This window comes from Calidris pugnax, unplaced genomic scaffold (assembly GCF_001431845.1).
Source record: "Calidris pugnax isolate Ruff unplaced genomic scaffold, ASM143184v1 scaffold111, whole genome shotgun sequence".
NCBI classification, from domain to species: domain Eukaryota; kingdom Metazoa; phylum Chordata; class Aves; order Charadriiformes; family Scolopacidae; genus Calidris; species Calidris pugnax.
The window spans coordinates 2,203,281-2,231,063 of NW_015090872.1; the positions used below are offsets into that span (position 1 = coordinate 2,203,281).

The 27,783-nt window shown below is 40.4% G+C and overlaps 1 protein-coding gene across 2 annotated transcripts in view; it reads right to left on the bottom strand.

The window, feature by feature from the left end:
- Positions 1-1,932: 1,932 nt before the first annotated feature.
- The window catches only part of LEKR1 (leucine, glutamate and lysine rich 1), a 69,084-nt gene continuing 43,233 nt past the window's right edge, over positions 1,933-27,783 (bottom strand). Inside the window, exons 6-13 of one of the 2 annotated variants that reach the window (XR_001412501.1) lie at positions 20,717-20,798; positions 19,290-19,367; positions 18,818-19,021; positions 16,934-17,027; positions 11,560-11,712; positions 10,225-10,524; positions 4,117-7,549; positions 1,933-2,170 (exon numbers count right to left, since the gene is read on the bottom strand). Coding sequence is in view for 1 of the 2 variants with exons in the window: in XM_014946063.1 (XP_014801549.1) it covers positions 7,136-7,549; positions 10,225-10,524; positions 11,560-11,712; positions 16,934-17,027; positions 18,818-19,021; positions 19,290-19,367; positions 20,717-20,798 (1,325 nt within the window). In the remaining variant the exon portion in view is untranslated. Of the gene's footprint in view, positions 2,171-4,056; positions 7,550-10,224; positions 10,525-11,559; positions 11,713-16,933; positions 17,028-18,817; positions 19,022-19,289; positions 19,368-20,716; positions 20,799-27,783 lie in introns of those variants that run through there. The other variant, XM_014946063.1, reaches the window with a different exon arrangement.

Sequence of the window (27,783 nt, forward strand, 5' to 3'; positions counted from 1 at the left end):
TTCACAGTGTCACCTGACAGCCTGCAGCACAACGGGCAAGGCACACACACAGCTGTCCTGGGGTGTGAGGGACAACAGTGTAAAATCTGCAGTTTCTGGACTATGCAGAGGGTGGTCACGTACCAGAAACGGGCAAAGGAAAGGGATGGGCACAGTGTGATGCACACCCTAATAACAGCCAAGTCTGATAATGACACAATTTTGTGAGCCTGCTGGTCACTTCTGCTCTGCTTTCACTTTTTATGAGTTCCCATGGAGCAATGTACCCCCAACCCTGCCTGTGGCCGGGGTGGGACAGCGGGTAGGGCTGGTTCCACCACAGCACAATCCTCCCTCTAAGGTCTTCTCCAACACCTGGGCCTTTACTCCAGCTCCGTCTCACTCCCTGCCTTAGCTCTCACCTGACCCCCCAGTTCTGCTTTGATTCTTCAAACCCCTGTTGTGCCAAGCCCCCAGAGGCTCGATGCCTCAGAGCAAACCCTCATGTCCCTGCAGAGGGATCAGAGGTTGCTCACACTCCCCCAACACGGAGCCCAACAGCCGTGAGTCACTTCTTCGACACACCAATTTGCGTTGAGAAGCTCTTTAAAGCTCTCTTCAGAGAGACATGAAACTGCCTTTGTGTCAAATGAATCACTGAAGCCTGTATCAGCAGGGGACAGGACCCGTGGAGCACACAAAAAGGGCTTTCTGCCTCACGAAGGGTATGGGGACAAGGTATAATATGCACTGTATCATGGAATCATAGAATCATTTCGGTTGGAAAGAACCTAAGATCATCAAGTCCAACCATTAACCTAACACTGCCAAAACCACCACTAACCCATGTCCTTCAGCACCACACCTACACGTCCTTTACATACCTTCGAGGTATTTAACTTCAAGGTAACACATACTCGCTTTTGCCAGTGAAGCTCAGGTGGATTTGTACCCGTTTTCACTGCAGAATTATAACACCACAGGATCACTTAGCGCTAACAGAAGGTGTTACTTCGGTGGGCTGCTCAGGGATCGTCCTTTGGCTCACTGGGAAGAAATGCAGTCACATCCTGGCACTGACCTTAATTCACCACTCATTCAAGGCTCCAGATGGAAAACTGCAAGGAGGGACCGTGTGCTGCGTGGTTGTTTCAGCGGGCAGAGGGTATCTCTGGAGAGACAAGCAAAAATAATCTGCGGGAACTGGCCATGCTTGTCTGGAAGATTTTTTTTTTTCATTATCTGGGAACAGTTCACAGTGCAATGCCAGATGCTCATATTTTCCATCACACAAATTATATTTCCGGTGTTAAAATCTCTTCAACATTAATCTTTTGCAGTGCCCTTTTTATTATCCTATCAAAATTAATTTTGTACTATGCTTTGACGATGAAAAAAAAAACCAAACCACATAAGCACTAAGCATGTTTGGTTATATTGTTTCACACCAATACGGTTGCATATGGAGTTTATTCTTCCTTCAGTAGAATACACTTAACCACCTATAACAAATAAAGACAAAACCAAACATTAAATTTTCATTATGTAAATAAGTCCCCATTTAAAATAACTAAAAATAAAGATGTATGGGTTTTGTCTGAGAAAGGAAATTTCTCCAATTTCATTTTTCTGCTCTTTCTTTTATATTAAAAATGCACAGTGCTTCTGCAGCACACTGCGGGCTTTAAAGGAGACTAGTTATAAAACACTGGGAGCCAAATAAAGAATTTAAAGCAAAGAATATCTCACAGCACAACTGTTTCTTTAAATTGAAAGACAGTCTGTCTTTTTTTTCTGATTAATACATTTTAATGATATACGACATTGGGTCTGGCTCCAGTTTCTATTTTCATATACTTTTAATGCTGCTAAGATACCAAGATGCCTTTTTCTGAAGTTTAATTTCTTCCTTCACGGAAAAACTCCATATGCAAGCCACAGGCTGGGATCCCAGATCATACACACCAACTCAGTTAAAGATCTATTTATCATTTTTAATACATGAGGCACTTTATTTTGTAATATCCAATTAGGAATAAAAGCTTCATACATATGGCAAGCACTTATATCTATGACACATATGGCAAGCACTTTGATACATATGGAAAGCAGTAATTTCATCACCTGTCAAAGGAGCAGCAAGACAGCTCCATGCCACCAGAGATGGATTTGACTCTTTCTGTACTATTTTCTGTGGAGAACACAGAGATTTCGGTCAGCTTTCAGTGGAAAAGTGATGACCCATAATGGAGCATAGACTGACTGCTCCAGCGAGCAACCTGGGACAGGGAGCGTGTCTGAGGAAAGCCCAGGCTCTCCTGCCCCAGCTTCCCACAGGCTGGATCTGAGCCATTTCTTGTCCAACAGCCATCAGTTTGCATTTGTGACGTGCTTGAAATAACACGCCTGGCTCTTACTGTACGTACTGTGTGCTCTGATGCTCATCAACACTTGAATTAGGTTTGGCTTTCCCAAGGCAGCCCATGGGGTCTCCATGCTGGGTACTTCCAGTGCAACCCAAGAACTCTACTCCCTGATACACCACGAGTCCTGATCTCCTGAGAGTCCAGGCTACAAGTGGGTACTTGAGCAGTCTTTCCTGTTTGTTTCTGCTCCTTTTCCAGAATGAACTGGCAAGTTCCTTCTGAGATGAAGCCAAGTCACAGCTCTGAGCACAGCTAGCATCAAGGACTGTCTCCAGAAGAGGTCCTGAACTAGTCTTGCAGGATGCCCCCTATTCAAAGCCTTCCCCATCTAGACTACATTGGCCATGTCTGTCTGGTTTTATCTCCTGGGGTGCCAAGGAGATAGCAAGAAGAGAACAACCACTATGTTACAGTTGTCTAAATATTGCTCACTCATTCTTCTACAGCAGCCAAGCATCACTACGGATGCAGAAGTTTGAGGCATTGTGAAAGGGCTCTGCTGTTGCTTTGTATTCCAGAAATGCTGTAATGACTCCACTAGCCCTGGCCACCTTAGCTTTGGATAGTGCTCTGCAATTCCTCTTCCATCACACATAGATATATGACCGACCTTGCCACGGCCTCCTTTTCCCACCCACAAACCCAGGAGCAGTGTGACAGCAATCCCCTCACAGCTTGCACCCAGGCAACTGTGTTTCCTCCTAATGATGCTGTGCTCAACTATTGCACGTAGACTCTCTCTAGTTAATAGTAAGACACTAAATATTTGAAACTTCTCTGGAAGTGATGACTACTGGATAAAAATAAATGGATCCATTTGGTAATAACACAGTATGTGAGCGCACTAGATGAAAACTGGCAGACTGCTAGTGGGATTAATAATTTATGGAAAGATTTAGGACTGTACCAGCTACTATTCTTGATCAGGCAACAATATCAGCTCTGTCAAGGAGGAAACAGAAGCCTTTGCATTAGGCAAGAACAAGACAACCCGTTGCCATGGGACATTTTCTTGTAACCTTGAGAAGTGAAAGGATGGCTTACTGCCTACAGCCAGCGGGTCAGCATCCCACAGAGGCAGATTTGTTTCAAGCCTGGAGATTTTTTTAGTATTCCCTTGTGCCATGAGTCCTAGAGTGCAAGGTTCCAGCACACGAAAAACCCATTCATAAATGACACCGCTTCTACAAGACACATTGCCTCCAGGAAGTTTTATTTCCTGAAAATGTGGTGATATAATTAGGTGTCTGCATTCTCCCTGGTACTTTCTGCTGGTGCGTTTCATCCTATTACGAGAAATACTCTGTAAACTTTCCTTGACTATGTGAAATTAATTTAATTGTTTTTAAAAGCTGGCTAAAAAGGTTTCCTGACGTTTATGTATTTTGTTTATTGCTTAGCAGCAGAAGTTCTGGGTTTCTGTGAGGGAGGGGAAATAAGGGAAATACTTGTTCTTGAGTTGGTTTGCAGCCATGATTTATACACTCCCTCACGTTAGAAACGTTATTTCTGTGACTGCTTTCATTATTTTACGTGCTATTCCTCCCTCTACAATTTATGACCGCACAGTCATTCTTTACTCCTGCTGCTGCTAAAGGACATAAACACTAAAGTAGTGGACAAGAGCCCAGATTTTAAATCTGACCTGTTTGCACGGCCCCAGCAGCGCAAGGGGAGGAACGTGGAATTGGGGAAATAGAGACTCTCTTACCGAAGGCACGAATCGGAGAGGGAGAGGTTGCTTTCCACAAAGAGAGGTTGCTCCAGCTTTGCTTTCAGCACAGAGACGTTACTGCGCAGAGGTGATCTCCAGTCAGCAGAACGGTCCAGAGGTAAACGTCCCACCTCTTCTTTGATATGAACATTCCAGCATTAAAATCCAGATTACAACATGAGGTACCACAGGGCTCACCATGGCGCCTGTTCCATAGCTATACAAGGGCATAAAATTACATAATAGCATTTACTGGATCTACATTATTTAAAAATTCTCCTAAGACTGTAAATACAACCAAAGTTCATCTAAAAATTTTTTTAAAATCTACACAATAGAGCTCTGGAGCTCATAATTTTAAGAGCTGTCTCAATGAAAATTCAACTCCAGCACAGAAAGACTGCGGCTGGACAATGAATAACAATTTTCAAACTTAAAGAAGGCAGGAACTTTTCTAGACACAAAATGAGCATCACCACCAACCAGAAAAAGGGACCACCCAGCCATCCTCCAAACAGGCCTTTGGGAGTGCTCCCCATCCCTTCTATCTACATTTATGGAACTTCTGAAAAAATCAATTTCCTGAGGTCTGTGCTTCAGTGGAATTGCTTTGACATTTCCAATTTTCAACATCCTTAAGAAAAATACAAATACTCGAGCAAAGTCAGTGGGTCCTGTAGACAGTTCCCACTTTTCCCAGTTAACTTGGTTGTGCTTAAGACACATTGCCATTGCCCAATTAATTAGTCAACTGATATTAACGCAATCCCATTTTAGCAGAACTGCTCAAGCCTCCCCTGAGCAGAGGAGGGATGCGGTCTATCAGCACGTGCCTGGGCTGGAAGCTACAGCTGGGCTCTTCTGCAGTGGAGAAGGCAAGCTGGTCACCAGGCCTCCTGTTCAGCCAAAGCTGAGGAAAGCTGGAAGGTAAATCATGAGGCTCAGACCTCCACCAAGCTGACTCCACGCTCTCCTGGGGACAGTATTCATGTTTGATTCTAACACACCCCAAACAGCTGGTTTTTGGCAACAGCTTCTTTGAGGGCATAAAAGACTGTTAAGTTCAGGTCTGTTCCATCTGCCAAGTGGCTGCAGAGCACCTACGCCACCTCCACGCAGCAGCAGCCCCCAGAGTAACTTTCACTGTACTGATTTTTTTTTGTTGCTTTTGAAATTTGTGAAGAGAGGATTTTTGAGCTTTTGGATAAACTCTGCTACCTCTGAAATCAGGTAAGGCTTACTGATGGCTTCAGCAGGAACAGAAACTATGACAAAGTGTGTTTTCAAATCCAGCCCCAGAGGTTAAATCTACAATGGCTGTTTCTTCCACTGCTTTTACTGAATAAAATGCATTCCCTGCCATGCCAGTGGGTTCAATAAAGATTTTCTAATTTTCTCCAGCATGGGAGACATGGCCTACTGCTCTCTTTTTGTCATGTATAGGACTATCTCATCACTCAGAAATAATGAGGTGAAGGTTCACAGTGTGATTATAAATGTATTTGGGTTTACAAGAAAAGTGTCCTGTGAAGAAGCAACTCCATGATTCCAAGCGAAGAGCAAGCCCCGTCCCAAAACTTAACCAGGAGCAGACGACTTCAAATGAAGTTGCATATGCAACTTCAGTTAAGTATGAACTCTCAGAGCAGAGAGTGAAACTGAGAGTGAAGTATGCACTCTCAGAGCGTGTATAGGAACCAGCTGATCATATGCACGCTCTGGAAGTCTCCAAAATGTTCCCCTCTGACTTACCTCCCATGAATTTTCACTCCAACCCACAGCTGATGGTCTCAGAAGATGGTCTTTCCAGCAAAGTAACTCTCAGGGCACCAGGGACACTGACAAGGGTGAACTCCCGCTGTATTGCAGGGCTCCCACCCCTGCACTGCTGCCACCAGCCCAGGAGCTCAGCCCCAGCTCCTGCCCTTGCCCAAGCTGAGTCTACATGACAGGTCCACCTCTGCCCAGGGCACTTGCCTGGCTGACCAGGGCCTGCTTCATCACCTCTCCTTGCTTGATGACTGTTGGGCTGTCACCAGAACCTGTTACTGTCACCAAACTGAACCTGTTTGGGCTTATCTGACCAAAAAAATTGAGCATCTGGTCACACAGTAAGTAAAATCCCAGACTGTGTCTGTATTGCTCATCGCTGTTTCTCGTAGCCCACATGGTCTTCCACACTGACAAAGTGCCCACCAGCAGAGCTACCTTGTTCAAAGAGCAGCTACTTCTGCACGTTAACAAAGACAACCAAGACTTGTTGGGGCTTTTCATGCTCCAAAACAAACCATGGCTCCATGTATCAAGCAGTAAAATAAAAATCCCGTGTAACTATTTCATAGAGAACTCCATCTACTTTGAAGCTAAAAATCATGCTTAACATTTTTCTGATGAAATTCAAGAGGCAATCATCTTTTGGACAAAATGTATTAAGTCTTCAACTCCCTGTTAATTAGCGCAGCTTGAAGACTTGCACACAGAGGAAGCCACGTCCCTGCCAATGGCTACTCTACTGAGCACACAGATTTGCCACATTTTCATGCTTATTGATAGATACTCCACAAGGCCTCACTGACCTAAGCATATTTGCAAATATAACAGCACTCAAATAATGGCAAAAATCTGATTCTAACCAAACAAATCACATTTTTACACCAGAAACGAGCAATTAAGTTACATGGGAGAACGCACAAAACAGGAAATTCCAACAAAGTGGTTTGGGAAAACATTATCTGAAATTGGCGATGATTTTAATTACACCTATTGAAGACGTGCTCGTCTTGGAGAGGCAGTATACTTTCTCTTTTACTTTTCTCATCTTGAAATGTAGATAGCCTGTAATCACATTGATACGCAATGGACAAATAATCATTATTGCGTAAAAAAAATAATGACACTTTTAAGTTAAAGCCGTAGAATGCATGAAACGCATTGGCTAAGATTCGGCCTCGGGGTGGACAAGTAAAGGGTCATTTGATGCTCTGGAATGGTTCCCCGTGTGCTGTGTGTGTAACTGTCAGAGCTGACTCAGTTGTCTTCTCATAACCGCAGCGATCCTGCTCCTGGGCTCGTTCAGCGAAGCCGCCCTTCCTCTTGGAGGATGCGGTGGGGTTAGAGCCGGCAGGCCCACGCCGCCGCTGCTGGTACGCTTACTGGAGGTGGGTGCTTTTGCAGCTCTTGAAATACCAAACTGTCCAGAGAGATTGATTTCTTTCCCAGTGCCGGGGGTTGTGCGGCTTTTCTGTCCGTAATCAGCGAGCAGGGCAGCAGAGGAGGTTAGGCTGCCCTGAGTCAGGGAACACGGCGATAACGGGAAGTTTCCACTCAGCTTTTTTAGTTCCAGTACTTGTTCCCTGGCTTGAGTCAAAGCTGCAGTCAGCTCATAGCGTTCCTCACACTCTCTGCGCACTGTTTCCTGGAGAAGAGTGTTCTGCAAACAGAAACAAACACAGGCTTTACAAAATGCCATCAGTCAAACCTGCGCCTATTCAGCTCCTCGGGGTTAAGGCAGAGGTGGCTGGAGGGTACTGATGCACACAAACCCTTCAATACTTCCCCATACTCTGGTTTCTCTGAGAGTTGCTCAAAGGACATACATCAGCACTTACACGCCCTTCATTCCCTCAGGAGACAGTGGAAAATATGAGGTAAGTTATCAGAAGTTTCTTCTGATCTCCTGCCCATCCTCCATCTAGGGGAAACTGGGAATGCTGGTCTTGGAAAGGAAAAAGCAACGTGTGCAGTTGGAGTATTACTGTGCCACTTCGTTATGATAAGATGTTCAAGAAGTTATCCTCTTATTTTTTGTGCCGGCATTCTTTATGGATTATTATTTCCCAAATAATTAAGATAAATGATTTTCAGTCTACCGGTTTTCATAAACTTTGCACTGTGATTCCAGATACCTAAATACTGAGTGACTGGTACTGGGCCTTGAGCAGACAACTCATACTGTTTCAATATTACAGGAGTCCCCAAATTGGTATATCACGTGGAACTTTTTTGTGGTGCTAATTTTCCTGGTTTCCAGCTGAAACAAAAAAGTAAATAAAACACAAGGGACAACATCACTAAGTCGAGTCATGCAAGTCAGAACTACTGAAAGTACTAATACAAGCAGGAAATACCCATTTTTTCATTCTTCTAAGCAAGCAATAGTTGCTAACACCAGGAGGTCCATGAGAATGGAAGGGAAGCAGCCACAGCAGCAGTGTCTAACACAGGGTGAGAATCGAGTCAAACCGAGAACGCTCTTAGTCACGCACAGCCTCATTGACCCCACACAAACTCTTCTACTTAAACCTCCTCAGTGCTAAAAGTATGAGCTGTATGCTGGGTCAGATCACGTATCACCTTGACGTGAGGGCAAACATTTGAAATTCTCGATGCGGTTATGACAGTGGGTGCATACAAGGGAAGAAAATGTGTAAGAAAGATAATCTCGATAGCACTTTTTTGATATTTTGAAGAGTCAATACTGGTGTCGGTCAAGTCAGAGCACAGAAGTGTGTTCCCACTAAAGCAGAAGATGGTAAGCTCTGTTTATCCAATCAGAGGTTACTAAAACTATTCATTTTTTGCATGTGTGTTCCCGTCAAAGCTTGCAAAAATGATAGAGAAATTAAAAGTACCTCGTTGGCCAATTTTTTTTTACGATTCTAAAATTTTACTTTGGTCAAAGCATCTGCAGTGGATGTAAAGTGGAAACACAGAAGTTCTGCTCAGGCTGTCTAACTTCTGTGCCACTGCAAGGGAAGGAACTGTTGGAGAAGGAACATGTCTACATGCAGAAGCAGAAATAGGAGAGATGTAAATTTTCAAAACAACATATTCTCTGAATACCTAACTGTGCAGACAAGTTAATGAGAGAAAGTTCGACGTTACTTTCCCTGCCACTCAGATGGCCACTGACAGTCCATGAAATGATTTGGGAAGTGTTACCTGCAAACCTGAGGAAGGAACCTGGTGCAAAGTTTATCTTAAAACCAGTTTCAATTTTCAACCACTCTAATCTGCCCGTTTCCTAGTACAATTATATTAGAGGAGGAACTCTGTTTCAGAGTAGGGAAAACTAAGGCCATAAGCAGAGCCAGTGTAATCTCATGATTGAGGATAATTGTGTTCCTTACTCTGCTGAAGCTCCTGACCAGCACTTGAAGAGGGCATGTCTTTCCAAGAGCCTTTTCCACAGGTACAGGACAGAATGACTGCCAGCATCATTCTAATTTCACTAGCACAGTGTTTCTGAACCTTTTTCAAGGAAAAAATAAATATCAACCGAAGCCCTAATTAATTTTGAAGAGTTTCATTTTCATTGTTTACCAATTTTTTTTCTGCCACTTAATTACTTTGGACATTCCAGTCTAATCTTATCTACAGTCCCTGACTTCACTGTTTTCACATTTCTCATAGAGCAGTAGAGTGCTCTCTCCTCCCTTCCCATTATATTCCAAACATTCAGCAAATGCTTGTGGTAAGAATATCCATCAGTCAAATTTCTTTTCACATTTGATTAACTTTTATGCATTCCTGTGTTATAGAAAGTGGATTTACTGGTGGGAAGTGGGATACATCCCCATTAGCATGGCAGGATGCACACACATACTCCCACATTAAAAGATGCAATCTCTGCCCCTAAAGCTATTCAGAACAGGATTGCATCTATTCTCACTCCTATCGACAGTATGAAGTTTTTTCTTACAACCTATTTCCAAAATAAGTAAGTTTACTGGGAGGATTGCTGCTGTCTGTTCAAAAAAATGAGAAATGTCCATGTATTCTACTTTAAAAACACAAAGAATACTTTACTGTATACTCATGTTTATGTAGCATGATATGAGGATAGAGATAGGAAACAAATGCCCTGAAGGACCTGAATATTTTAAACAAAACACTAGTTTAAGTATCTGCTGAATTAAAAAAGTCACACATTTTGTGACACATTTTATTTATGAAATTATGATGGACTTTTTTTATAAATCTTTTCATTTCAATGGGTTTTAAACCAGTACATAACAGGATCAGGAATATAGATATTTTGAATAATTATAGAAATCACGTGTCTCTAAGTAAAATAGCAAGGCATTTCCCTGGTCATGTTCCTACCTCCTCTTGAACTTGACTCAAATTGTGAATCAGTTGTGTTCTCTCCTGGGTTAATTTTTCCAGTTCATCTGACTTGTGTTTAATTTCTTTCCTCATGTTATCCAGAAATGATTCATTATTGTTCTTCTCCATCGTCAGCTGAAATTCAAGTTCAGTAATTAGTCTTTTAAGGCCCTGAATTTCTTTCTCCTTATCTTCATCTTTCTCTGCAAGTTTGGTCTGGACATCTTGTAGCTTCTTTTCAAGAATTTCTGTCTCCATCCTTAAGCTGCTGGTGGCACTGGATATTAATCCTGGTATCTGCATTAGATTAGACAAAAACTGCGTTAGTCTACATTCAATGGATATCATCAGGTATGTAGAATTAAGTATTAGACAAATGTTGATTTCAGGAAAAAAAATACGAATGCAAACATACATGTCCTAAGGGACAAAAAAATAAATGCTTTGAATTTACATAATACCCTCAAAGAATATCAGAGAGCCGTAAATTAATCAAAACTCACTCAGAACGGAGAGATTAATTAGTATGTCGAGATCAAACAGAGAAATAGATGTAAAAATGGGATCATTTAACATCTTTGTTGCAAGCCAGTATTTCTTCAGGGTTTTAAAATCATAGGCAAATATTTGTAAAGTGAACTAAGCCAAACTGTGATTTTCACCTCTTTAAAACATTGTGTAATGTAATGAATTTTAAATAACAATATAATTTCATTAAATTTGTTTGACTTCTCCAGCATTCTCAAGAAATGTGTCACATCTTTTGAAAACTAAAGTTATAGGTACAATTTTCAATTTCTAGATAAAACTTCACAAACTGTAGGTCTGGGTAGCTGGGAATAGCCTCCTCCATATGATGCAACCACCATTACAGACCACAAAGCAGTTAACTGGCCACTGGACCTTAACCCATCGCTGCTGAATTAATTTGAGAAGGAAGAAAACAGCGCAGATGGGTTTGTGACAACCTGTCATAGTCCGGAACAGTCCATGGCCTTTAAAAATGATGTTGTCAGTTTAAAAATAATTAACAACTACACTCTGTGGACATAGATGAACTCAGGGTACAGAAAACGCGAGCAAAGGAAGAACTTCCACACCATTTAACTAAATGGAATAATTACTTATTAACCTGCTCCATTAAAAAAAAAAAAAAAGAAACATAAAGAATCATAGAATAATTTAGGTTGGAGAAGACCTTTTAGACTGTATTCTATTGTAGATGATAGTAATATTGTATCATCTAGATACAGGATTACACATAAAGAAGGTTTATTCCTTCACACACTATTTCTGAGAAGTTAACACTATCTGCTGCCACTTGTTACAAACCTTCTTCTGGAGCTCTTCATGGTCTCTCTGATATTTTGTGATCAGTTCTTGCTGTTTTTGTCTCTCAATGTCTATTTCCACTCTCGCCTCCTCCTTGACTTTAAGAATTGCTTCTTTGTGTCGTGCTTCACCTTTAGCCAGATCAATCTCCATCTAGGGAACAAATCGCTTTTGATGATATGTAGCAAGTCATCTTAAAACATTTTCCACATTCCACACTGTCATAAATGAAGGGATGTGAAATGTGGCAGACTGAGATTTTGGGGGCTGAACAAACGCAGCCGAATGACTGCATCCGCTGGAGCCTGGCAAGGGAAAGCTCCCGCTTCCCGCCGGCTCCCGGAGGCACGGACGGCTCCTGCTCTGCAGAACATCAGCACTGAGTCACTGCTGGTAGCCCTGGGAAGATGTCTCACAAGCCCCATGGTGTCTCAAGCAGTGCTAGATGCCTAAATTTAGGCAGTTGAACTTCACGCTAAATCACTAGGAAAACACTGAACTACAAAATCCTTAGCTGGTTCTTAAAATAGAGGATTACTGTGCTGAAAGCATTTGCTCTGGAGGTAAAATTCAGCTCAATTTTATTTTCAAATGCAGCAAAACAACACATTTTGCAGTAAACGACATCTACTGTGCTAAAATTAGGCCATAAGCCCAATATTACACTATAAAGACCTTAACTCTTTCTTATAAAATCATATTTTATTCACGCTCTGCCACTCAGCCTTGTCCGGGAATAGCACCTTGCCATATAAAAGGCTTGTCTGTCTGCTTCCAGGGACCACACTCAGGTGACACATACTCCACACGTGCCATCTTGCAATTTGGAAGCACAATGCACGTCAGCACCACATACAAATTTTATCGCACAACCCCTTTCCCCTAAATATATTCTAAATCCCAGCAATCTAGGGCAAGGAGCATATAGAGGAACCTCCACAGAACCTCTCAGCAAGGCATCAGCAGGATGCCTGCCTCTCTAAGCATCCCCAGGTGACGATGGCTCGTGGCCACCACGCTGGCCCCAATGCCCGTCCAGGTTCCAGGGAGCAGCGAGGACAGCAAGGAGCAGCTCCAGTTCGATTTAAGGTCCTGACAACACAGCAGTGATAGTACGTATGTGGGACAAGCTCGGGACAAAAAATAGGAGAAATGTAAGTGAAAGAGTTGCAAATTCTGGGCAAAACATCCCAGTGCTTAAGGCATCTCACATATTTAATATTGTAAATTCAAATTTGAAAATTCAGCTATAATTTCCTAAAAATAAAAGCCTGGAGGCTGTATTTTGAAAAATATTTTTCCTAAACCAACATGCTAAAATTATATTTCTGCAGTCTGAATTCTAATGTATCACACTGAAATAATATGAAAGACACATTAAATGTGCACAACACTAGCCTAATTACTTAAAATTATTAAAAGCGGAAAAACACAGAATCAGCTTAATTACAGTTATCTAATTTCATACACTAATTGTGAGCAAAAGTATAACAAATCCCCCTAACTCTTTCCGGGGAAAAGATAAACTCAAAATATTTTAATGTAAATCACAACATACCCAATCCTGGACATGGTATAGGCACAAATCCCCCACTGAGGTTTAGCTTAAAACTGGTATATTTGGAAGATCCTCAAAGTAGACTATTATTCTTATTATTGTTATTATAATAGATATATCTTCTATATTATTAGATATGGGAGTTAGGATTCCAATGGTAGAAAACCAATTTTATTAACTCTACATATTGTTGCAGAAGCAGATCACAGGTTGTAGGATACTTGATTACAAAAACTAAAAAAATAAAAGCAGCAGAAATTAGAAAAGAATGTAGAAAAAACTGAGCATTTTTCACATTTAACATTTGAAGCTACTACAGCTGATAACCAGAACAGGAAAGCAAATCACAGTTGATCTTCAAAGAAAGCATAATGGCTACTAATTGCTTTAAAACCACTTACACGCCCCTCATTAATTAGTATTCTAAGAATCCATAAAACAAGTGTTTACATTAATGTTAAAATCTTTTATACAAGAGAATTTCTTTTGTTCCATCAAAACAATTTAAAATTCATCTGTATTTTAAATAGAAAACTGGAACACTTTATACTTATGCAATGGCACACTGACCCAAGAGAAAGATAACTTTGTCACTTTGTCACATTTCTGATTCTTTTGTCTGATGAGAACATTTTTAGAGCACTTGACGTTCACCACATTTTAATGGCTGTGATACCAAAGCTGTAATTGCTCTCTCTTACTAGTAGCAGCCTTTATCTTGTTTTAATGTCAGGTTGAACAATACATTGTGATTATGCAGACAGTGTGACCTCATTCTAAAATTATATCCTGCGACAGAGAGGTTAAGAAGTTTTAAAAGAAATGTAACAGATCTTAATTGCTAGTAGTCAAAAAATTTTCCCGAGACTAAATAAAGCTTTCAGACACTTATCACGTACTGAACCAAAAAACAAAGAGACAGTAATTTTAGTCACCAATTATGTAAGGCTAAATCAGAAAAGTCAGAGTTACTGTTCGACACTATTTTCAATTTTTCTTTCACAGAGTTTTTTTTTTCCTTCTTATATTCAGTTTAGGAAGGGAGTTGTGCTCCCGGGAAGAAGTGGCAGATTAAAACAAAGTTTACATATAGGGGTATTTATGGTAAACAGCTTTCCAAATTCCACTGGAAGAGAGTGGCAGCTGGACTCTCCAACCCCAGCTAGAGTCTCCAGTTCTGAACTTCATAGCATGACCCAAAACCACAAGAAAAAAGCAATCTGTTCCACAGAGTGGAGCCAAAGGTCTCGATTCCCAAGATTGCAGTTGTACAGTGAGCCTGCTCAAAGCCCAGTAGAAACAAGGAGCTGTAGCATTGCCACATTCCAACCAGCTGTGCAATTAGCTAAGAAACTAATTAGCACATATAGTGGGCATACACACTTATTTTTTTAAATTAGGTGAAAGTATTTTTCCAAGGAAGACCTCAAACCCAAGTACATACTAAAAGATGACTAACAAGTTATAACTTCACTTTGTAGAATGCAGTTATACCTATTAAAGATGTGGCTAGTGGTGGGAAGCCTTTCTAACAAGAAAACCCATGTTGTCAGGAGTTTATGTTTGTGGAACAGCCCTGGACAACATGTTCAGCACTGGCACGGCCGTGGCAAGATGTTTGAAGGGTGTGCCCCAACTCTGAGGTATCTTCATAGTGTCGCACCCTACATCCATGGACCAGGACTAGACCTAAAAAGTCTTTCCTACTCTGTCCCCCAACCAACCCAGTTACCTCCTGAACTTGGGTTGACCTCCTGGATGTGTTGCAGCCATCCTTCCCATGCAGCCTTTACTTAATTTTATTTTTCCTTCACTCCATTAAATAAAGGAGAAATAGGCATTTGTAAAGGAGCACGTACGTATGGAAGGTGTATCATTCTCCCTCCCATATTCCCCTTCCTCCTTACTGTGAAAGGACCACCATCCAATTACTCAAGGAGCCTAGGTGGGAAGGCGTATAAAAGTGGCTTTGCAGGCTTTTGTAAGAGTCAATGAATAAAATAACAAAGGATGGACCATTTCACAGAGAAGCCAAGTCATAGGAGCATGAAGTCTTTTCAAATGAAATACAGAGGTATTTTCACAGTAAATTTCACTGAAGTCTTTATTTTCATACTGTTCTGATTTGAAGGGAAGGTAAGTAAAGAAACAGCAGATTCATTTGCAGGAGCCTGTTTGTCAGAGATGCAACTGTCTGAAAGGAACTGGTGATGCTGGAGGTCAGAAGAAAGAACAGAAGCCTTTCTCATGCTGCAAGTCTGTTCTAGCTCCAGGACTTTCACTGTGCAACTCTTTTAGCTCTTTTTTTTTACTGTGAGAATCCTCAGCTCAAGTGACTGGATGAGCCACATGCCTTATTTCTGCTGCCATGTCTCCTTCCCCTGTTCTCCAGTCTAACCATGCTCCTCCACCTACCCACCACACTACTTGGCCCCCACCACAGCCAACAGCCAGCACCACCAACCTGCTGCTGAGGTTCCCATGCTGTAACCAGCTCTGTGTGTGCTCATTGAGCCAATACCCATCTCCAGCTAAGCTCTTTGCTCTGCCTGTGGGCACACAGAGCCTGCCAGGTCAGGCAGAATGAGGTGTCTCTCTGCTTGGAGGGGCACATGTACCCTGAACCCCAGGTTGCACAAACTCCCCTGCACCCCCAGGGCTGAAAGCAATGCTCGTTCCAAGGACTTCAGATCTTAAGCTAGATGACACTGCTAATTTGTGGGTGTCATTTTCTTCTCTGGACATGCTGGTCCTGACACCAGCGGGAACTACAGGTTCATATCAAAACAACAACAAATTTCACGTTCACAGAGGACTTGGAAAGGATAAAACTATCGTGTTACTTCTTCACTTGTCAATTGTCATGAGTGACAGGATCGTCCCAGGGATGGCACAAACATGCATCCTGCATCCAGAGCTGAGTACCAGGCAGGATACCCACACGCCTCTCGCCCTCCTTGTCAGCTGTAGAGCTAACATCTCCATTGCATTCTGCTATTTAACAACTCCTGAGAGCTCCAGAACTGCTCTGCTACAACAGCCTGTTTGTTTAGCTCTGCTTTGCTTTGCAAATACCTGTCTTCTAAGGACATTTTTGATCACCTGCTTATTATTTATTTTCTAGATTTGTTTCACAAATAGCAATCTTCAGTTTCCGTTCCCTTAACCTGCACGCAGGAAGCCTCTGTGTTCTCTGCATCTTGTCAACAATGCCCAACCTCGTTTTTACTGGGCAACTACTTCAATATTAAATATATGCTTTCCTGTGCTTCTCTGCCAGATGTGTCAGATCTGTATTGATGCACTCCCCCATGCAGAATTGTGGTTCAGGGTTTATAACCCAGAGTGTCACACACAGAACTCTGTATGTTCACCTCCCTGGAGCTTGTGTAGGACAACAGCCCGTGAGACCAGGCTTTTCCTGCTGCACCCCCTTCCTGCAGAGCACCCAGGGAAAGCACGGCGTTTGCAAGATGAGAGGTTCAGTGGGCTCAGTCCTGCTCCTCACACCTGGGCTTGCAGGGCACTGCACTCCTAGCACAGGCACTTCGCAAGTGCCCTGAAACCTGGGAAGTCTGGATCAGACCCGAATAACTGCAAAGTCAGTAAACACTCTACTAAATACCTTCTGCGTTCAGTTCCAACCTATGTAGAGAGATCACCCATTAAAACCTCTTGTACCAAGAACACTATTGACATGTTTGCACTTGAGGAGATAGGCATCTGGCTTACTGTACTCATTTGTGACAGCTGACTACAACTGAAAAAAAGAAAATAAAGAAATTGAAAGGATGCCAACTGCACATCCAGTATTACCTTCTCCCTCCAGTTATCTTCATTCCGCATCTTCTGTCTTAATGTTTCCTGCAGCTGCTCTGTTCTGTTCTGATGAGAAATCAGCATTAACTCCCTAGAAACCACAAAAACTTGTATGTAAATAAGTGCTCTGCCCAGATTGGTGGTATGCCATTTTCTTGCAATTAAGTCCTTTGTGGCAAAGGCTCGTCTTTTCCTCTTTGTTTAGTATTCTGTGCAATAAACCCAGCAATCCTGCCTGGAGCCCAGAGGCACAGCAGTAATCACTACTTAGCATTTGCATAATGCCATCACATGCTTTATGAATTTTATGTTTTAAAGAAAATACTATAGTTGGTCTTTCTTCCACACATACATATTCAAACCTCATGTATTTTTCATATTTCTCAAGTGAAAGGTTGAAGAACACTGAATAAACGTTACAACATTCAAACCAGAAATTTTTGTATTTACTGAATGTGGAATATTACTATCATTAATTAAAAATTGTAACAGATTTTGAGTTAAAACCCCTGAGTGCTTTCCATTGTTAGAGTTACTTTTTGTTACGTGAGGCTTGTAAAGCAAAAAGCCCTGGAGAGTTTAAAATCTTGTAACTTAGATTATTAGCAACATACCACCTGGAACAACTCATATATCTGGGGTCTAAGTAGAAGGGAAATATTCTTAAATTAACATATAATATAATTTCATCCAGGTACTAAAGTACAGAGAATATTCAAATGCTTTAAATATGAAAATAATTTAATGCCTCTTGGTGCACATCACTCTCAGAAAAGGCTTATCTTCTCCAAAAGCCACTTTTCTGAATAAATTTTCCATTGTACACAAACCAAACAAATAACATACTGCTATGTCTTAAGCAGGGGACAGCACTTTCCTTTTTGCCAATAACTGAAAATTTACTAGCAGGACACTTAAATAGTAAAAACAAGCCTGTGGTTGTTAGGAATAAAATTGGGTATGTAGATTACACTCAGAGCAATTTAAAAATGTGAATTTAGGTCCATAAGTGCAGAATTTAAAAAAAAACAAAGGCTCTCAAACTAGATATCATTCCAGAAAATACAATCCTCAGGAACTCAGTGCTTTATTTTCCACATCTGAAAAGTAATTACAGGGAAAATGGCAGTTTCGTTGATATTTGATAACCTTCAAAATAAGACTAGACTGGTGGGAAGTTGTCCATATACTTCACTGAATACTAGACCACATCCAATAAACTGGCATATTGCAATATTTATAGCATTGTAACGGTTTGCAAGTTGCTAATAACAAAAGTTACAAGAATTTAAACTCTCCAGGGCTTTTTCTCTACAAGCATCATATAACAAATAGCAGCTATAACAATGGCAATAAATGGGTGTTTTGATTAAGCTTGAACTGAAGCCCTGGACTGCAAAGTAAGGAATTTTTTTCCTCTTTTTTTAATAGGCTTTTTTTCCTTTTCATCAAGTTTAGTCTATACTGTAATAATTGTAAAAATCCATCAAATGGGTCCCAAAATTTCAGGATATGAGCTGAAGACTGCCAAAGCTTTTCGAGTTTTGCCCTAAAAGCTGGCGATGAGAAGGGGCAGTGGCAGGGTAGGACCCTTCTGAGCACAGAGGCACTTCAGAACACACAGATGGGACCAGCAGATCTCTCCCAGTCTGCCCAGTGCCACAGCCACACTCCTCCTTCTGCCACCTCTCCTCCTGCATCCCGACTGGCACAACCCACCTCTGGTGCTTTACAGAATCTACCTGTCCTTTTCGTAACAGTGAGAGAGGTTGAGGAACTAGCAGAGGAGGAACGTTTTATTTTGAATAGATTTCCCAAAAGACAGTCTAGGTTGAACACATAGTCACGGGAGATTACCCGTGGTGTCTCATCTGTGATTACCTTTCTTGTTTCAACATCACCACCTCCTCCTCTGTTTGTCTAAGAAGAGCTTTAAGTGCTTCCAGTTCACCTTCTGATCGACTGGTCCTTCTTTTTAGATCTTCTTCTTTCCTTTCTTTCTCAGCCACCTCTTCCTGTAAATGTTTGCATACTTGTTGGCAAATTAGAAGAGATTCTTCCTTTTCCTTTAGCTCCTTTGTAAGTCTAAGATGAAATTAAAAAGTATCAGCATCGTAGTTACTGTATTCTACTTTACAGGTCCTAAACAAGAGAAATCATTGGTCCCTGGAAAATCAAATCTTAGAAAAAAAGCTATATATTCTTTATGAAGTTAAATCTAGTGACATGAACACAAAAATAGAAACTAAAACCTGAAAAAAATATTATAAAAGCTATATTAAAATAATATTTTTTTTTGCTCTTACTACTCAGAAGTCTATGTTATGTTACGACATATAATTTCAGCCTTTACCTTGACTCAGTAATTCCATTTTCATATTTCATTTTTTTCAGCTCATTTTGACAGACATCAAGTTCCGTTGATTTCACCCTAGTAAAACATTTTTTTAAAAAGTATATTTAGCCAAAGAAATGATAGCCTTTACTCATGCAGTAATCTGAACATCAGGTTTATTGACCTACTATCTGACTTGCATTTTCTATTTTACTTAAAAGGCAGGCAACAAAAAGTTCTGTAGGTTCTAGCCACATTTTAAAGTAATTCAAAGTTACACTTCCAATGTCAACTCAGCCTTACCTAGGATCACAACATGCTTAATGTTGCAAACAAGAAAGTGAGATCTTGCAACACATGAAAGTTTCAAGTAAGGCATGAATAAATAGCAATTTAGCAGGTAAGAGGACTGGAAACTTTGCAGGTGTCTTGTCATTATGTCATTATTTCGCCAATTAATAACCATGGTTAAACTTCATGTTTACATTTAAACAGATACAGAATACGATATTTTATTAAATTGTACCCCAATTACACTGAAATTTTAATATTACATTTGGAAACCTGTTACTGTTTATTTAACTGTGTTCATGAAATCTTTTTTTCATACTCAATACTTGTATTATCATTAAAATACTTTGTTGCTAAGCATTCCAAATATTTGCAACTTTGTTATGATCAGACCCTCTGAATATAGGAACTGAAACCAGAAAGTACACATCATTAAAGAATGAATCCTTGTTTAAATTTCAGGAAAACATACAACAAGACTGATGATAGCTGGTCTCGAGATTGGCAGTACTAGTTCATTACTCTGGAGCTTCATATTTGAAACAGTAATGTTTATTTTCATCAGTGAATTATAAAGGTTGATGCTATTTCTGAATTATTTTCCATGCTCTGTTCATTTAGATTTCGCATACTCGAGACCATAGGCACAACACAGTAAAATTACAAACCACAATATCATACTGGTGCATGGGGAAAAGTCACAGGAAATTTACATTTTCGGGGGAGGATAAAAAAGAAAAAGAAATCATAGTCACTGATTAAATACTAAAGTTTCTGATTAGTTTTATTGCTTCCTTCCCTCCATCCCAAACCTACAATGTGAAATACTACTTTGCACATACATTTTTAGTCCAGAAGTTGTATGGATTTCACAAAATGTGTCCTACACTTGAAATGAAGGGAGGGACTGAGCTGACCTAACCCTCCTCTTTGCTGTATCATTAAACACAGGGGGAGGAAGAAAGCCATGCTCCCACAGACAGACATGCTCAGTCAGTGGTTAGAAATACAGGCCATTTAATATGAAGATAAAATATTTTCTCTGTTGGTCAGAACCTTCTCAAATCACCCTGACGAGCACCACTCTCTGAAAAAAGTGTTCTGTTACAGCTTTATGCACAGTGGGGTAACAATCAAGCAAACAGAAATCTTACATTAACAGCTTTTTGTAGTGGTCCATCTCGGCTGTTACTTTCTGCAGCTTCAGTCCAATTGTCTCTACTTGATTTGTTAAATCTGAAATCAAAAACATGGGTTTCATGTCTATATTTATACTAAAATAATTCACTTCAATACATAATGCATTTTATTTGCATCTCAGCTCCTCACTCCCACCTCAAACAGGCAGCACGTCCCAGCACTGCCCAGCTCTGAACAATGCAAAATGGCCAGCTGTGAAAAGCAAAGATTTTTGATTTGCAATATTTGAATTGATTTATCACTGCTTACAAACCATATAAGCCAGTTGTTTATGTTTTCTTGTATTTCTCAAGAATAACAAATTTCTTTCCTTGAAAACATTGGAATCCTGTTGGCACCACTTCAGAACTGCCTTCCAACTTGTCATACACTAGCAGAGACTGGCTTTATGGCAAGCAGCTTTCTGGTTTTTATCCTACCTGGAAACATCACATTCAACTAAATGTAAATAGGAAACACTTTAAATCATATGATTTGTACATAATTCTGAGAGCAAAAGCATGTAGGAAGGCAGATCTGAAAATAACCTGCTAATGCATATAAAACATTGACACTGACTTAATAGTACTATATATTTTGTCTTAGACTCTCTTAGATAAATGTGATCTTTCAGAACACATCACCTATCAGTTTCAATCAGCCACTGCCTTTTTTCCAGTATATATCGCTGTTCTTTTCATCCGTAAAATCAGTTTAATTATCTTTTTTTTTTTTTTTTACACTTGGAAAAGATTTCTGAAAAAATTACTGGGCAAGGATGAAAGAACTATTAAATATCACTACTTCTGCGCAGCCTCACGTAAATGAAAAAGTGACAAATTTACTGACAGTGTAACACTTTTGATTTATTAGCTTTCAGTCCTCTGAGTCAACTGGGTCTCTGCAACCACAGCTTTGCAGGACAGATGGCCCTCAGTTTGCCCTTGCAAAAACCAAGCATTCCTGTGCACGCAAGTTACACTCACACGCTATCCAAAAATACAGGCTGGACAGACCAGAACAGACGTCCTTTACCATTTGTAACTCAATCTGCTTGCAACCTTCTTAAACGGTTATATGTCCAAGAAATTTCCTCTCCTCCTCTTTTCTTTTTTTTTTTTTTTAAATCCTAAGCATAGTCATAGCTTCAAAATTTGAAGCCCTATTAACCAACATAACAGCACATACCTTAATCTGATTCTCATCCTAAGGAACATATCTAAATATATTTATGGTCAAGGAGAGTTGGCTTTCAAGAAAACATAAGAATGACTTGAAATCAAAGTTGTCTCTACAAAAAAGACAGCATCATAAACTAGATGGAAAAAAAATGTAAGAAAGAACATTGCAACCAATCTTCTTGCACTTGCAACCAAGATTTTTCCCTCAAAATGCAACAGAAAACTAGATGAGCTGACTTCCTCTCTGAAGGTGAACAGCTACAAAGAGAACCCAACCTCTCCACGGTCTCTGATATACCCTCAAAGAAGCCAAATCTGTGATTCCTGTTCTTAAATTTATCATTTATGACATCAGAACTCACTGAATTTTGGTAACTTTTCCTGCCTGCCTATTTCAGTCATTTCCAGCAACTACTGCCATGATGGATAATCCCAGTGTGGGATTTCCTGCTGGTGATCCCCCATGTTACACCTTATCTTGCTAAACGCTACTCTGTAACTGATTCCCACATTTCAATGAAGTGAAAAGGAAAGCTGGTTATTATCTCAGACTACAACAACAAAAAAAAAAAATATCAGGAAGAGATTAGGGTAAAGTACACACTATTTGTTACATACATTCCCAAACTATCAGCATCTATAATGACTTTTTAACGAGAAAGTTACAATGTCTTTGGGTTTGACCAAGACCTTGCAAAAGTCAGTAGAATTATAGAACCTCGTTCACCTCTTGCCACTGACAACAAAACAGATAAAATATATTTTTGTATAAAATACCGTTGCCATTGTGTTTATACATTTCAGACACAAAAATATTAATGCAGTCCAGATACATTCATTTTTGCAATTGTTTAGAGACACTGCCATGTCACTAATCTTTTAACATTGAAACAGCTTCTACTCTGATTCACATCGGTCAGAGTCCATGTAATTAAGAGAGCAAAGAGAAGAGTGTAAATAGATATTCTAGAGAAAAAAAGCCTTTTAATAAATGAGAGTGGATTCACACAAAGTGCTGCTCATTAGAAGCCCTCAGTGACAGAAGCAAATGGACCTGGACATCATAGATCCTCAGAACAGAGTTAATCTGTTCATTTTTTTTAGCACGTGGGGGATGCCGATGGCACCCTTTGCTGTGCACGCAGTGAGCTCGCTCAAACTGGGGTCATCCACCTTTATTTTTTGTCCTACTCTGCAAAACATGAGGCATCACAGAAAAAGCAATTTTTCAACAGGTTGAAAAGAGCAGTATTGCTGGGAAAAAGTAAAAAGCGTGTTTATTCACCACATATAGTTTATATTAGTATCACACTGAAAAATAGTATGTGTGTATATATATACACACATATAAAATCATATAGTAAGAAATCAATAGTGTTCCATGAGAACCAACAATTAGAGGAAAGGTCTAAAATGGGTTACTTCCAGTCATTATTTTTCTTATTTTTCCAATGCTTTTGCAGGTTATTAACTCATAAAATGTAAACATTGTGACATTATATTGAAAAACGGCGAACAGTAATTCACATGGAATTTTTCCTGTCCCAGATCTGGAAATCCAAGAGTCCATAATGATATGCTATTCTTAAAAAAAAAAAATGTATTCTTGAGATTATACAAGTAATTTATCTCACCTGGAAATACAGGTGAAAGCTCTGAGAGAGAAACTCTGCTTGAAATGCTTTCCAACAGGAAAAGCAGCCCCTCTCAGCAGGGCCAGGGCCGTGGTGGGAAGCACAGCAAGCCCTCTCCAGACTCCAGAGCAGATCTTTTCTTCGCCCCAACCCCTCCAGGCTCTGCTTCATCGTTTGCATTATGTACTCTTTTTTCCATTTCAGGGACTATTATATCTGAAGTAGCCTATTTTCTCATGTTGCTTTCCAGGTCTCCAATAATACCAACTTTTTATGAACCGATTTTTCTGTTTCGTTCACCCCGAAGTATAGCGGGCGATGCTTCATAAATAAGTCACCACTATGGTGAAGGAACAGAGCAGTGAATGGAACAGCCAAATGTATGTGAAAATTCACTTCATGCTGAAAATGTAAACTCTAGCAGGCTTTGAATCAGTTTGTTTGCTCCAATTGCATTTCCCCTAAAGAAACATGGACTAAAAATCCCATACTAAGAACTTTGTCTATCATTGGGTGACTAATTGTCCTAAAAGAAAAAAGAAAATCAGAATCAGGAAACCACAGTATTTAAATAAAAATATGTCCTTAATCACTGACCAGGCAAAACCACAAACTTACATTTATTTTTGTCAATTTTATGGATGTGCCAGTATTTCTGCATTAAGCAGCAGAACACCGCAAACCCCCAAACACTTCTCATGACTGCTACTGAAGGAGTGAACACACAAATGACACAAGGATCATTTCTGGGAAGACTCTAAAAAAAAAGACACTTAGAAAATGAAACTTACTGTAGTAGCATCACAGTGGTATCATCTCTAAAATGATTTTATGATTCTGTAATTGTACTTTTTCATCAAGTGCTGCTACTGTGCGTGGAGTATATATGTAATTCCCCAAATGCCCAGAATGTCAACTGTGTGCTCTGTATTTGTAGTTCATCTTGTCTTGAAGTTTTGGGGACTATTTCCCACTTGAAAAAGTAAAATATAGCATTCTGTGAAAGACAATTTCTGGAATATACTGGAGCATTATCTTGCACCGATCTAGCTACGTTTATTTAGTTTTTGCATTAATACATTCCTGTCTTCAAAGATAAAATTATACCTGGTGAAGGTTTAGCACAAATAACCTCTTCTTTATATATTTTATGAAATAGGAAAAAGAAATTCTGAGTTGTATGTTGTTTGATAGAAATCTGAAAGTTGCTAATAACTCGTCGTAATGCTGTGTAGCTGGACATGCCTTGAAGTCACAGCAGTGACTGGGCACTTTTGGTCTGTCTGTGTGTGAGCTCGGACCAGGAAAGGCATAGGTTGCCCAGGAACCTTTTTTTGGTATCTAGCTCACCCGTGACTCTTCTCCCAAGCCCTTGTGCCTTTCTGAGGATGCAGCATGGGAAGAAAGAAAAGAGTAGTCCCCATAGTTCTGTGCTAAAACACTTTAAAAAAAATACAAGAATACCTTATGCTTTTTTTTCTGTTCAAATAGATTTGCATGAAAAATATTTTAGTGCAAAGTTGTAGAACTTTCACAACTTTCCCCAGTTGTGAACCTGGGGAGCCTGCAATCAGCAGTCTCATTTTTTCAGAGAGTGGGATCAGAAGAGAGTCACAAGTCTTTCTACACTTGACATTATTTGCATAATATCAAAACCCAAGAATAGTCATGTGTATTTTCCATTTCCCAGAGTTTGTCAGCAATCAATGGTCTAAAAAGAGAAGGAAACTATGAAATCACTGCCCATCTCCTTGGTGTTCCTCATAGAACTGTCAAAAGCGCCTTTTGGTATCCAACAGATGCGGGAGGTCTGCTGCACCCAAGCAAGGCATGTCCAACTACACAGCATTGCGACGAGTTATTAGCAACTTTCAGATTTGTCAAACAACATACAACTCAGAATTTCTTTTTCCTATTTCATAAAATATATAAAGAAGACATTATTTGCGCTAAACATTCACCAGGTATAATTTTATCTTTGAAGACAGGAATGAATTAATGCAAAAACTAAATAAACGTAGCTAGATCGGTGCAAGCTAATGCTCCAGTATGTTCCAGAAATTGTCTTTCACAGAATGCTATATTTTACTTTTTCAAGAGGGAAATAGGCCACAAAACTTCAAGACAAGATGAACTACAAATACACGGCGCACAGTTGACATTCTGGGCATTTGGGGAATTGCATATATTAAAAGGAGAAGGACATTATAAGCATAGATAATAATCCACTTGTATTTACTGTTACCTACTGCTAATAATTAACTGCTATCTATATTCAATTAGAGAATACTTAACATTTACTTCAGACTTTCATAAACTTAAAGAATCAAAAGGAGCAATTACATACAGTTCTACCCGAGAGCACCATACATTGGCGTTTAGACAAAAGAAAGCCTCAGAAACCCATAGAGACTGCGCCTCTTCATCATATAGGAAGAAGATACTTCTAGCTTTGTGGTGAGGGATGTTTTCCCATGACTATATTGAAAAGAAATTGAAAGTGAAAAGGTCTGGCAACAGTTAAATTAAGCCTCGCACATAAATCAAGCCACGGTCTGGCAAAAGTTAAGTTAAACTTCCTTCGCACTCTGTTCCAAGTGGCATTTATTACCTCCGCAGACCAGTCCCTGCCCCGTTTCCCCAGAGGCGAAGAGGAGGTTCTGTACAGAGAGAGTCAGGAGAACAACAAGGATCTGTGCGGTTCCACTTGTCCGGGCGCGCAGTCGGCTGGGGGAGAGCCAAGACCTCTCAGGAAGACTGAGCCACCGCTGTCAAAAACACGGGTCTCAGCAGCAGCAGACACAGGATGTGTTCCCACCATAAAACGCAGTGCGTTGCAGCAAGGGCAGGGCTAGGAGAGGCTTGAGGTGAAGAAAAAATGCCTCCAAAGAGGAGGGTCACCTCCCTGGCCACGGTGCTCAGCAGCAGTAATCCTGTTTGATAGCACCCACAACTTTGCTGCAAAATAGTCAGTTAAAACTTGGTTCAAAGGTTTTTTATCTGCTCTCCCCATTCCTCCTTAACCCATGAGTACTATATGTTTCCCTAGGTGATGAGTTAAGCAATTAGCAGCTTGGCAGGCTGAGAAAGGAATTTTCCTGAACAAATCTGGCAAATTCTACAGTTTCTCAGTATTCCTCATACTGGCCCTTCGAAGCTGGGTATGACCAAGGACTAGCAATCAGCACTAAAAAGGGTTGCAGACTTGCTGAACTTGACTCCTGGAAGGAAAAAATAAGAAATGGATACTGGTACCTTCTCTTTTCCTGCTTGGATTAGGGGACATTCCCAGATGATATTCATGGCTGCACCCCTGTTCTGATGCACCAGATGCTGACTACACCTGAAATAATATTTACTAAATAACTGTTAGCCTGCGTTTATCCCTATTTGTCCCTGCCATTCCTGTGACAGCAAGTCCCCAGGTGCTTTGGTTTGACTGTGCTCCTCAAATTGACGGAAGGTGGTCTGAAGCTCCTCCACAGAGCTATTTTCAACAGCACCTAAACTTTGGTGGTAGGGTGCATGACCACAGTAAACGGTCAGGGTAGCTTAATTGCTTGTCAAAACCACCGGGATCCAGTGGTTTATAACCTTTCAGTACCCTCACACTGTTTCAGTTTTGTGCCTGGAAAGCCAACCACATTTTCCCTCAGCTCCCTGGGAAAGAGCCACTGAGCACCCACGCTTGCTGTTGATCAGAACCCACAGAGATAAATCACTGACAACTTACAGCTATTTAAAAACTGCGTTTGTGTGACAGTGTTCTTGCCAAAACTTCCTCTCAGCTGCTTTAAAACTTCTCTGACAAATTCCCATTGTCACCAAAGCCGTGCAGTCACTATATTGTCCAAATTCTGTTATCGGCACTAAAAAAAATGCACAATAGACACAGGACCAGGCTGCAGTGTTTGCTGCTCAGAGTTGGCATCTTCGCCTTCTCTACAAATGGAAATTTGTGGCCAAGTACACAGATTAGACCACCTGCAGCTACTTTCATTTACTTTAGTTTCTTCAACTGGGCATTCTTCAATAATGTATTGTTCTGTACACTTTTCCAAAGCTAAATAATTCAACTTTAATTTCCTGTCATTCATCCTGACATTGCCTTTTGAAGAAAAGGGCTCCGAATGCCTATAGAAAAAGGAGAAACTTTGGCTTCACACACCAAGCAGATGTTAGGCAGAACATATGGGAACAATCTAACATTGCAGTAGAACTTGCTGT